The sequence below is a fragment of the Scomber japonicus genome, chromosome 22, assembly GCF_027409825.1.
Source record: "Scomber japonicus isolate fScoJap1 chromosome 22, fScoJap1.pri, whole genome shotgun sequence".
Classification (NCBI taxonomy): Eukaryota; Metazoa; Chordata; class Actinopteri; order Scombriformes; family Scombridae; genus Scomber; species Scomber japonicus.
This window is the reverse complement of record NC_070599.1, coordinates 24,462,471-24,475,537: the sequence shown is the minus strand read 5'-3', so window position 1 is coordinate 24,475,537 and position 13,067 is coordinate 24,462,471. Positions and strand designations below refer to the sequence as shown.

The 13,067-nt window shown below is 42.0% G+C and overlaps 1 protein-coding gene across 1 annotated transcript; it reads left to right on the top strand.

Moving 5' to 3' along the window:
- Positions 1–1,096: 1,096 nt before the first annotated feature.
- Positions 1,097–12,717, top strand: LOC128384047 (FH2 domain-containing protein 1-like). The gene is made up of 13 exons (XM_053343621.1): positions 1,097–1,557; positions 1,653–1,820; positions 1,968–2,029; positions 3,889–3,991; positions 4,084–4,169; positions 5,185–5,285; positions 6,509–6,579; positions 6,947–7,054; positions 7,360–7,430; positions 7,643–7,760; positions 8,247–8,411; positions 8,891–8,986; positions 9,077–12,717. Exons 1-13 carry the CDS (start codon positions 1,192–1,194, stop codon positions 11,474–11,476), a joined length of 3,915 nt encoding a protein of 1,304 aa, XP_053199596.1. The 5' UTR covers positions 1,097–1,191; the 3' UTR covers positions 11,477–12,717.
- The last annotated feature ends 350 nt before the right edge of the window (positions 12,718–13,067 follow it).

Genomic DNA, 13,067 nt, shown 5'->3' with positions numbered 1-13,067 from the left:
CACACACACACACACACACACACACACATATACACACACGACACAAAAGCAAATGTTTAATATCACATATTAATGTTCAATTAACGTTCATATAATTACAAGTCATTTCTGAAAGTGACACAAACACACACACACACACACACACACACACACACACACACACACACACACACACATTTGTTAATATGAATAAAACAGATGAATGTCAGCGTGAGTCCAACGTGGTCGGCTGCCAAATGGGTTTTTCCGAGTCGTTCTTCACTCTGCTGCAGTCTGAGTTTACGTTTAACTCTACATCTACAGTAGTGCAGATCCTTCTTGTGATATAGAAGAAAATCTAAATTTAAAGGGGACTTACTATGCTTATTTCCATCTAGAGTAGCTTTGCGTGACTCAGTTATGTTATACAGGTCCTTTATGCAGCTCCTCAGTTCAGCCTCTGTCTCTTAACAGGCTGTTTTAGCTCCTGTCTCTTTAAGGCCCTCCTCCTCCTGATGAGCCCACTCTGTTCTGATAGGCGGGCTTTCCAGGAGTCTGCCAAGGGGCCGTCGTGTCAGAGTCGTGTTAAGTGACTCCTGATACAAACCCAACATTTACTGTTTTATTGCTTGGTATGAAAAGCTTTGAAATGACTTAATATACTGGAGGTGAATTCTGTGTTTATTTGGGCACGAGACCGTTGTTTTAAGACAGACTTGAAAAAATGTGATCCTGTCCTTTTAACCCTTCGTAGCACCGAGGCAGGGCCCATATAAAAAATATATGGTTTGCTTTTCCTACCTTTTTGAGGCCATGACAACATAAAACATGGATTTCTTTTCTCATTGACCCCAAATGTGATGTTTTACGGACCTAATTTGTTCTAAACTTTTATTTGACCAGATATCATGACACAAACGGTTGAGCAGACCTACAAAGGGTTAAAGCACCAATCCAACCGACCAGTGGGTTGCTGGTTCGTGTCCACCAGAGACCGTTGTTGTATCATTCCTACTCATTGTTCTCTCATCTCTGTACTATAAACTCTGTCAGAGTCTAGAGATTCTTGAAAGTTTCTGGATTTTCCTTATTTAGTTTTTTCTTAATGTCTTCGCAGCATCTTCTCGCCTCTGGATTTGACCGCTGACTCTTCAATGATCACGATGACATACCTTCAATGTCGTCACCACACTCAACGCCCCTCCTCTCACTATGGTCACCCAACAGCCCGGTGACCAACCAGTCCGCCAAACCCGCCGCCAGCCGACCGTGAGAATGCACGTGATGGCCAGCGTTGCCCCGGCTAACGAGAGGGGGGGTTTCTCCCTACGTGAGCAGGACGTGGCCCTCGCTGTGCCGACGTCTCCTCCTTCTCCTTCTCGTTCCCAACCGAGATTTTCCGATAACCAGGCGAAAGCATCTCCACCTCCTCCTCCTCCACCTCCTCCCCCTCCTGGTCTTCCTCCTCCTCCTCCTCCTCTGGCACCGTTGCTACCTGGATTGGGAGACCCAACAGGAGGTCTGAAGAAGAAGAAGAGGGTGAGGAGTTTCTTCTGGAAAACGATACCAGAGGAGCAGGTAGAGTCTCTTACAACTGATTCACGTTCAGTATAATAAGACACACCAAACATCCGTACATCATTTGTGTGTGTTTGTGTGTTTGTGTGTCAAAGGTGAAGGGGCGCGCCAACGTGTGGACTCAAGGCCTAGTCCAGCAGCAGTATCAGATCGACGTCCAGACCATCGAGGAGCTGTTTGGTCAGAACGACAGTCAGAACGCTAAGGCAACGCCCAGCAGAGGAGGAAAGGCCAGGAGCTCGTTCAGAGACACTAAAGAAGAGGTGTGTGTGTGTGTGTGTGTGCTGCTGTTTGTTGAAGGTGTGGAGGGAGGAGGTGAAGTGTGTGTGTGTGGACAGTTTCCACCTAAGCTGTGTGACCTCAAACTGCTCACCTTTACCTCTCTTTCTCTCTCTCTCTGCACCAACCAGGTCTCTATTCTTGACTCAAAGAGAGGGATGAACATTGGGATTTTCCTCAAACAGTTCAAGAGGTAAGCTTTGTTTGGGACTCTGACAGCAAACACACACAGTCACGTGTACTTTTCACCTCCATTGAGTCTTGACTGAATGTTTTAGGCAAATAAATTACACGACAATTCAGTAAAATCAGAACCAAAATATCTACTTGTCAATATACCACAGAGTAGTTTATGAACCTATGAGATTTTACAACTCTGTAAAGCGATCACAGTGACGATCCTTTTTATTATACCCATGTTATCTTTGCCTATCATATAGACTGGACACAGGGAAACCCCTTGCATGAATCTATCCCTATAAAATATTGAACTTTTTTTCTACAAATGAAACAGTCAAGCTATAAAGGGTGAGTCATTGAGCTTTATAGGTCCTTGTAGGTGGATTTTATTACCTTTGTGAATAGTTTCTCTCTGTTTCCAGCCTTTATATTGAGCTAAAATAACACTAGCACCCACATATTTACTATAAAGACATGAGAGTAGTATCAACCGTTTCATCTCACTTATAGCAAGAAAGCATGTAAGTGTATTTGCCGAAATCTTCCTTTAATATCGGTCTAGTCTAGTATCGCTCTTTGGTATCATACCTGACATAAATAAGGTTTTGATGGACTAAATATCACATTTCAACAGCTTTTTTTTTATTAAAGAAGTTTAAGGTATTTTATGAGAGACTCAAACAATGAATAACTTTTAAACTGCAGACAAATGAAAGAAAAAGTAGCTCATCATCAGGTATGCTGACTCAAAAGTGTCCATCGACCTGGACTGATGGACGCTGAATGCTTCAGGAAGGGGAATTTACATGTCGACAGGTTGAAGATGCTTTTGATAGATCTGCGTTTGAAGGATAGAACAATCGGACAGAAAAGGGTGTTGGCGTGATGTGTCTCCTTGCCCTCATTGCAAGGTGTTGTGGGTAAACAGATGTGATTATGATGGCATGTTGTGCAAGAATTCGGACGGACGCGCTCCTGACATGTGACTGGGTGACGGTGTGATGTCACAGCGCTGCCAGGTTTGATTGAACGTCTGTTATCCAAATTACTTCAAAGGGCAGGAGCCTAAATGAGCATTGAAACAGGTCTATTGTTTCTATGATCGTTCCTGCTGTTCAAACAGGAAACAAAATGTATTTAAAAGTCAATCTGAAGCTAATATGAAGCTTCAGATGAGTCAAATCAAGTAGATATCTTTCAACGTTACAGTGTTGTTAGTACCAAAGTCCCTGTTTTTGTTGCTATACTTCCACCACAGCTCAACAGGGAAACACTAAGAAGCTAAAAAGACTGTAAATGTGTCAGATATCACTTGATATGACAGACAGTGGTTTAGCATCCTAGTGGAACTGAACATACAGTACAGACTGGGAGAGTGTTTAAGTGATATAAGGGGGAGGGCAGTGGGATCATTAAGTGTCCTGAATGTGTTCATGTTGTATTGACTGTGTCAATATGTTCAGACCGAGTGCTTACTAAACACAGTGAGAGGCATACAGGCATGAGGGAGAGGGAGAATGAATGACAGCTACAACGTGAACCAGAAACAGACATTAACCACCAATAAATGCCGGCGAAGGAAGAGCACTTCGATCACATGTACCGTATCCATAATCTCGATTTGGGTTCAGGCCCTCCTATAATTTTCCTTTCATCAATTTAACAAAAACATTCTGATGTTCCACACAGAGCTGATACTATTCACTAACTGGAAACTCAGCTGTTGGAGGGAAATGTTGTCCGTTTTAGGGCTGGATTAAACATTTTTGTTCATAAAATCTCTTAATTGTAAAAGATACTGTACTCAGTTCACAGTGATACGAAACAGAGATTTATATTGAATTAAATGTGAAATGTTATTATCCTCCCCAGGTCCAATCAGGCCATAGTAGACGATATTCGCCATGGTAACGGTGAGCTGTACGGGGCAGAGGCTCTGAGGGAGCTGCTGAAACTGCTACCTGAGACTGATGAGGTAACACATACACACACTCACACACACACACACACACACACACACACAAATGTCATCATGTTAATTGTCTTCATCTGTTTTCTTTCCTGAAGGTGAAGAAGTTGAAGGCGTACCGAGGCGACGTCTCTAAGCTGTCATTGGCCGACTCCTTCGTGTATCTGCTGATTCAGATCAACAGGTGAGAGTTTAAAATCAGAGCGATGTCTTGTTTTAGATCCTCGTCTGACTTTTTATTGGAGGTTCATCACTGGATTTCAACCAGAGAAGACACAGCTCAGGTTTCAAGTCTGTCTTAAAACAACAGTCAGGTGTCCAAATGAACTCATCAACTGTCATCAAAGCTTGCAATGTGAAGCCTTAAAGCAGTAAATGTTGGGTTTGTATCAGCAGTAACTTAACACGACTCTGATATGACGGCTCCTCAGACTAGTGGACCTAAACCATTGCCAGCAAAACAGTATAACAGAGCTACCAGACCTGCCCAATGTAGAGGTCAGGTACTAATACGAAGCTTCAGCCGTCCAAATGAGTCAAATCAAGTAGATATCTTTCAACGTTACAGTGTTTTTAGTGCTGAAGTCCCTCTTTTTGTTACTATACTTCCACCACAGCTCAACAGGGAAGCAATGACTGAAGAAACACAGAGAACAGTACATTAAGCTTGTTTCTAATGTAGAGTTTAAATGTTAATCCTGTCGTTAATTAAATCAGGTCCTCATTGTTCATGTTTTTTATTTTAAATTTTACTATTACATTAGATATAGTAACATCTGTCCACCAAAAAATAGACTTTTCTCCACACTTTTATATGTACGTAATGTATAATAATGTGGACTGCCTGTTAAATAAACCACTAAATAATATAAATATGGCTTCCTTAAGGCTGACAGTAGCAGCCACTGTGTTGGAAGCTAACAGGGAAAGAATAAAAGCTTCTCCACAGCAAATCCAGCTGACATTTTCAGGGTTTTTGGTGACAGCAGATGGTGGAAAGAATGAAAGGACGACCAAATGTGATTCACTTAAGGGAGTCGGAGGATGTGACACAGTGGGGGTTGATGGGAAATGTAGTTTTAATTTGGAGAAACATTAATAGACTAATTATCATGTTTTTATCAAACTTTCAACCCACTATTGCTCCCTTTCTTCTGTCTGATTTGGGCTTGATCGTGTATTTTTATCTCTGTTTATAGCTACTCTGTCCGTATTGAGTCCATGCTGTTGAAGACAGAGTTTCCCGTGGCGTGTGAGGCCATGAAACGTGACATTAAGATCCTTCGCTCTGCCACCAAAGGTAATGACGGCTTCCTGCTCGCTGCCTTTAAGCTCTCACAGTTAACATCTGCTTGTTGTCGGTTGCTTCGACAACTCGTGTAAAGTCTTGTCAGGAGATTATTGTTAAGAAATCACACCAACGCTGAAGTGATCTACATACGTATTGTGTGTGTGTGTGTGTGTGTGTATCTCAAGTCTGATACATCTTCTTCCATTGTTGTCCAAGCTCTTTAAAAACACAATTCAATGAGCCACACTGTCTTTCATTACTGTAGATTGTTTCAACTCATGCACTTTTTCTTCCTGTTTGTTTGCTAAAACCTCCAATAGTCTGCAGAGGCCTAAAACTGTTGAATCTGTTTGCTTTTATAAAATAAAACTATATATTTGTGTGACATTTTTAAAGCAGGAACCAATGGGCTCTGACAATGAATCCATATTAAAATTGGAACGTGACCATTGTTTAAACACTACTCAAGTTCTCGGTCCATTCTTCCTATTAACTGCGTCTTTATAGATTGATAGATTGATTGACACCCCCAGTGTTGCTGTGATCTCTGGTTTCCAGTAATAGAAGAAGTATTCAGATCCTTTACTTAATTAAAACCAACAGGAGGTGGAGCTAGTTTACGCCACTTTATATACAGTTAGCTAGTTTACGCTACTTTATATACAGTTAGCTAGTTTACGCTACTTTATATACAGTTAGCTAGTTTATACTACTTTATATACAGTTAGCTAGTTTACACTACTTTATATACAGTTAGCTAGTTTACACTACTTCATATACAGTTAGCTAGTTTATACTACTTTATATACAGTTAGCTAGTTTATACTACTTTATATACAGTTAGGTTAATTACTGGGAGAGGAAAGGGAAAGAAGAGAAACGAATAAGCAGGATGAGACTTCACACACACTCCACACAACACCTCTGCTATTTTTAGCGAGCATATGTGTGAACGTGATAACTGTATGAATGTTAACTAACCGTTCACACAGTAGCACTCACACTCTCTGCTGCACGCAGGGATTTTAGGATTATACACTCCTGGTTATCTCTTTTTATTGTGTGTGTGTGAAGATGTTTATTTATGCTTTTATGTCTCTGCTTCTTTCTTCATTTCTCCAAATCCTTTTCCACATCTCAAGCAGGTGATGATTTTTTGGGATTTGTCTGTCCTTCCTGATGATCCAAATAAACACTTTTTTCTTTTTTTTCCAATTCGTTCTCTCTTCCAGAGTTAATGTGCTGTGAGGAGCTCCATGCTGTTCTTCATCTGGTGCTGCAGGCTGGAAACATCCTCAATGCTGTGAGTGAGAGACTTAAAGACTGCATCAAGGAATAAAAGCAGCGATAATGAATAATTAGGCAAGACAAGTAAACGCAATTACTGTGGTAGCAAAGTCCAACTGAACACATGATGTTCACAGAGTAGACTGTGTGAATATGAAGGTTAGTGTAAAGCTGATAATTACACTGATTTGGCATAAAAAATGACATTAAACATTCAGCTTTTGTCCCACCTACACACTATAGATGTAAAGTGATGCAGAATAAACAACAAACATGCAATCCATCATTTTTTTTGCCATGAAATCCGTTAATTAGAAAGGTGTATTTAGTGTTTTCATCCAGTTTACATCTATATATTGATGCATATTTCTTGTGTGTTGCAGGGAGGTTATGCAGGAAACGCAGTGGGCTTCAAGCTGTCGTCCCTCCTCTCTCTGGCCGACACCAAGGCCAACAAGCCGGGCATGAACCTGCTGCATTTTGTTGCTCTGGTCAGTAACAAAAACATGATTTATATTAGTAACACCTTAATGATTATTTAGGTATTTAAAGGTGCAGTAAATGACGTTCAGCCTCACCAGATGTCAGAAAACAGCTTTTCTTTTTTGTTATAATTTGCACCATATTGCACCACCCTTTCTGTCAAATGTCCTAAAAATTAACTGTTAAATACCTGCAATTATATTCTTTTTAAATCAAGGAAATATGTACAAAATTAAATCTTAAACTAAAGCATTACCCTGGATTATAAAATACAAACTCTGAAAATTAAATAATGTTTCTCTCTCTCTTTCAGGAAGCGCAGAAAAAAGATGGGAAACTGTTGGAGTTTCCACTGAAGCTGACTCATGTTAAGACTGCAGCAAGGTTAGAAATCACTTCATCACTTCAAGTCTCAGTCATTTGCTTTGTAACAGCGCCCTCTGCTGGTATAAAGCATTACAGCAGATTTCCCTCCAAATCTAAACCTGAAGACTAGTGTAAACTGCAGAAAGGAAGTAATTCATTGTTCAGAGTCTTATTTATAGATGTATTGTTAATGATATCTTCTTTTTTTCTGTTTGTTTGTTTGTTCACAGGATCTCCTTGGAAACGCTGGACGCTGACCTGCAGTGCCTGACGTCTCGCACCCATTCAGTCGAGAAGAGCGTCCAGAGAGACACGGAGCTGCTGCAGCAACTGGACAACTTCCTGCAGGTAACTGTGTCTGACCTGACCATTAAAACCAAAACCAAAACCAAACTTCATCCTCAAACAGCTCTTTGAGGCTCACTAAGATCATTTCAAAGTAAAATATTGTAGACCATTTTGCTTTCTGTGAATTATACACAGAAATCGAACACAGATGTACAAATAATGAAAATATGATTATACCAGTATGGGAATCCTTTTGGAAATCCTTTCATTATCTTAATTTTTGATATTATCCCTCATTTGCTTCTTATTGTTAGAAGTTATTTGAACATATTGAAGGTATTGCTGGGAAATAAAAAGTAACATTGGCCCTCACAAAGATAGCAAGACAAGCCGATTGTGTTGGCTGGACTTGTAACTACTTGTTGTACATATGTGTTTGATTGTCGATTTTTTGCTGTTCCTTGTCATCATTATATTCCTTCCTGTGATTTGTGTGCCTGCCCACCACAGGATGATAATAATGTTTCTCGTTTTTCTGTCTCTTAGAGTGCTACGTCGGCTCTATGCTCGCTACGCGGCAGCCGACAGCAGCTGAAGAAGGAAGGCAGCGAGCTGATCGACTTCTTCTGTGAAGACAGAGACGCGTTCAGACTGGACGACTGCTTCAGCATCTTCCACACCTTCTGCTCCAGGTTCACTGATGCTGTCAAGGTACACACAATACATATACACTACAGTATACACTAAGGCAGATATCAGTATTGTGATATGTATAGTAAGACTTAGTAGATGGTTAATATTGGTCATTATTTATAGACATGATTAATTTACTTATGAAATTATTGGTGAATGCTTCTGCCACTAACTGTTCCTCCAAAAGCACCAAAACACAAACCATGTGCCACGATACAGTATATGGTCAATAACATTTTGAAAATTGATCTTGTCCACATATTTAAACAAGCAAATATTTTTTTCTGCTGCTATTTCACATTAGAAGCAGGTATTTTTATCATGAAACAGCTTTATATCACAACTCATTGCTTACTTTGCTAGAATTGCAAAGAAAAGAGGCAGCAGATCAGACCCTCTACACTTATGTTAAAATGAGACTAAGAAAGTAAGAACAGCTAAGAAGTGAAAATAAGAGAAATTGCATAAGACTCACTGCTGTCTGTCTGTTTCTAAAGGAGAACATGGAGAGAGAGGCTAAGGAGGTGGCCCGTCGCCGTCGGTTGCAGGAGCTGGAGGAGCAGAAGAGGCACTCCTGGTCCGGGGGTGAGGAGGTAAGACGAAACACAAATGAACACTGATATAAAAAATACACTCAAACTGCTTGACTAGTAATGAATTTGAACTATGTGATCCTGTTGTAGGTTGGAGGAGCTTTCAGGTTGCGCTGCAGCAGTGAGACGGACATGTCGGCTGCGATGTCACGCCATGACGAGGCCGGGCTGATGGAGTTCCTGTCCCCTAGGTCCCACCCTCGCTCACCTCTCAACAACTCCCGCATTCCTCTGGGCCGCACGGGGAGCTTACGGCGTTCCCGAAAATCTCCATCCAGCTCGCCAAGCATTAATGCTGATCGTGAATTGAGCATGGTCCTCGGAATGGCGACCCCTGACCACAGACTCACCCAGCAGAGAGGAGCGGAAGAGGCAAGGACAGTTTTCCACTTAGGCTCACCTGAACCTGGGCTCAGAAGTCTTTCACCTCTGGCTTGGTCCCAAAGTCCGAGCGCCACAAACGCACACCATACAACCACCACTTACCTCAACTTTGATTCCACCCAGACTCAAGTTAACGCAATCAATCCCACAAATAGAGATACAGTCAAATCTACCTCTGATTTGAACCAGCAATCAGACCACAATAACAATGGCAATGATCGACTCACTCTGGATTCTAGCAGCCAGGTGACACCTTCAGAACAAACTAATTTTGGATTGAGTGGGGAAACAGCTACAGCGAATGACAATGCTGAAAAATCAAGAGTTGATCTGGATGTAAGTGGACAAAATGTCACCTGTGATGAGGAAACCAACCACAGTGCTTCTAACAGCAACATGTCAGTGGTTTTAGAGAAATGTACACTAGTTCCTGAGCTGAAAGCATTTGACGAGAACACACCCCGACAGCGTCTCTACGGATATCGTCAGGATGATATGGTAATCACAGATTTGGACGAGGAGGGAGCAGACAAATCCAAACTCCAGGAGGTGCAGGCTAACTCCCACATTGGGAAAGCAGAAAAAAATGATATCTTCGTTTTTGACACAAGCTCTTCCTCATCACAGAGAAATGAAGAGGATGAACGAGAGGACAAGGTGGTTGTGTGGTGTGTGACTGGTGTGTGCGAAGCAGCTGGTGAAGGCACACACACTGACGACACACTAGAACAAACTGAGAGGAATCAGTATACGAGTGACAATCAGGGAGGAAATGAGAAAGCTTTCTCCGCCCCAACTAAGCACACGCCTTCAGAACCTCAGCTGGCTAACGAGACATCAGTGCCTGTACCGATCAGCAGCCAACCAGTGCCTGTCTCCCGCTGTGACAACTCACCACTTACCGTATCCTCCACCAGTTGGCAACCAGCAGAGCAGCCATCTTCCAGTCAAACTCTTACCGCAGATGCCTCTAAGGACACTAAAGAACCAGTTGATCAAGGAGAAGAAGCAGAGGGCTCCAACAATGAGGAGAAAAAAGTAGAAACCCTCCCTGAGAAATCAACAGAGAGCAAAAGTGACACTGATCACACGACTAATGAAAATCCAGAAGCAGCTCCTCCCACAAATGGAAAGGCAGAAGCTGCAACATTGTCCAAACCATCCACCAAGAACCTCGCTACCTCTAAAGCTCGACCAGCCGGGATTAAACCTACAACCCCAAACACCAACAAATGCAAACCTGTCCGAACACTCACCAACTCTGAGAATCAAGGCATGAGGCGGGTGGTGCCTATTTCGAGGACTAGCCGAGGTGTTCCACCCCTCAGCAAACCTCCAGAGAAGCCTCCTGGCCACCAGCGGGGTTCCTCCAGTCTGAATGTCACCAACTTTAACAGCAGCTCCCTCCGACGAGGAGAGAAGCCCTCGACTTCTCCTTCAACCCAACGCTCCAGCATCCACAAGGACCCTAAGGATGCAAAGGACCGGAAGGTTTCAGGCACTCACACGTTCGCCCGAGAGCAGAAACAGGACGTGCAAAGGAGGCCATCTATCCACAAGCCCTTAACGAAACCCAAAGCCCAGCCAGAGGAGAAGATGTGTCGCTCCACACTGCGGGCGCTCGGTCAGGCTGCAGCAAATGCGGGAGGAGGAGGCAGTGTTAGTGCCCCTGCCACCCCTTTGCGTAAAGCCATTACCCCTTCATCATCTCCACTTCCGGGTTTTGCCCGAAACACCGCCTCTTCTTCTTTCAGACGGACCCTTACACCTGCTACTCCTCATTCAGCCCACTCTGGCTCAGACTCGTCCCCTAAAACCTCCTCAAAAACCTTTGTCCCCCCAACTGGCACCTCCTCGCCTTTCACCCGAGCAGGCTCACTGAGGGTCACCACCACCTCCAAATCTTCAGATGTACACAACCCGCCCTCCTCCTCCACCTCCTCCCCACTGAGGAGGACTCAGAGCATCAGGACACCTCCTCGCCCACCGCTCCAAGACTTGCAGGCTCCTTCTAAAGGCCACCGGAGGAACGATAGTGGCAGCTTCTCTGACAAGTCCACTCACTCTCGAGAGTCGGGCAAAGTCAGCAGACCCGGCTGGAGATAACAAATCTGAAGCTAGACAGTGCCTTGTTGTATCCTTCGTTCTTTTCTGGATTTGGGAGTAAAGCCAGAGGATACATTCCAGTAACAAAGTCTTACAGAAAAACAAATGGTCTTCCTAAGAAAAAGTTTAGCTCAAGAAAGAAGGGAGGTTACATTCCAATATGAAGCACAGATACTGTTTTCTATTCTTTGAGGATGAAAGGCGCTTTGTGCTAATATGAAGATATGTTTGTTTTCCATGCTTTAATGTGGTGATATAAGGACACATTCCATTATGAAAGCACATTATGTACACTTTCTAAAGAGGCTGCATTCAAATATAAAAAAAAAACTGTCCAAGGTGGTCATTCAAGGATGGATGGATGGATGGATGACTTCTGATATAACTCTGGTTTGTAAAGGCCATATTCCACATTGAGATAGGGGACACCCATTCTGATAAAAACATGCAAATTACTCTATGCATAGAAGTAACATTCCAATATTTAGAGGTTTTCTGGGTTTTTTTAATGCAATGAGAATAGCACATAATTATACAGGCTTCCTATCTAAAGTGGTCTTCTTCCAATATGTAGCATGCACATACTTCCTTATTCCCCTGCTTTAGTCCTGAAACAATCAGTCAATGAAACCAATTAGTCATTTGAAATTCATTGTTAGTTTCAGTGATAAACCTTTTTCTTTTAAACTTAACCCACAAATTCCGGCAATTACCTTTTGATTATCTGTCTTCTGATAGTACATTTAAGGTAAACTCTTACATTGAAGCCAGAGGAAGGAACCTCGTTCAAATACTAAGCACAGTCTCCTAACTTGTGGCTGAATTTGGTAAATTTCATCAAAAACCTAACTAAATTCCAACAATAAACATATACAGTATTTCTTTCTTACTCTTATGAGATTCTCATTCCTCTGAAGTTCTCTTTTTCTAGGATAAACTCCACCAAGAAGCCAGCTGCACTCCAATACTAACTATACAATTTCCTTTTCCTAAGAGCTGTGTAAGAGCATTAAGACGCCACACATGTCGCTTCCCCTTTGAAGTTGCCTGTTGGTTTGATAGTTCATAGATTCAGAGGAGATTAAATATCACCATACATTATATAAAATAACTTGACACTGTCCATTCAGTCCAAGCAATAGTCCATAACAAATGTCAACACAGTATTTTCTGGAGGTCAGAGACCATATTCTCATCTTTATAACAACTAGACTTAACTATTTTGTTCTTTTGAGAGAATAAAGAACCAGACATGCAAAATAGAGTTCAAGCACAAATAATTACACACTCTAAGAGCTCAGGCCCGACACATTGGTCACATTGGTCACTTTTCAATGTAAGATGAAGGAAGAAAGTAAATGTCTTAAATATGGTGTGTCTTTTTCTGCAAATATATGGTACCTGACGCGACTGAATGCCAGATGTTTGTTTCTTATCTCCTCCTGATCAAACAACTTTATTTTATGTCTGAAATGCCTTTTTGTGATTCTGCATCTTTTTAAATTTACTAACCAAGCTGAGGAATCTCTGTACATCTGGCCTGATTGGAATAGAAATTATATAATTATAATAATTATCCTTGTCTTTGAAA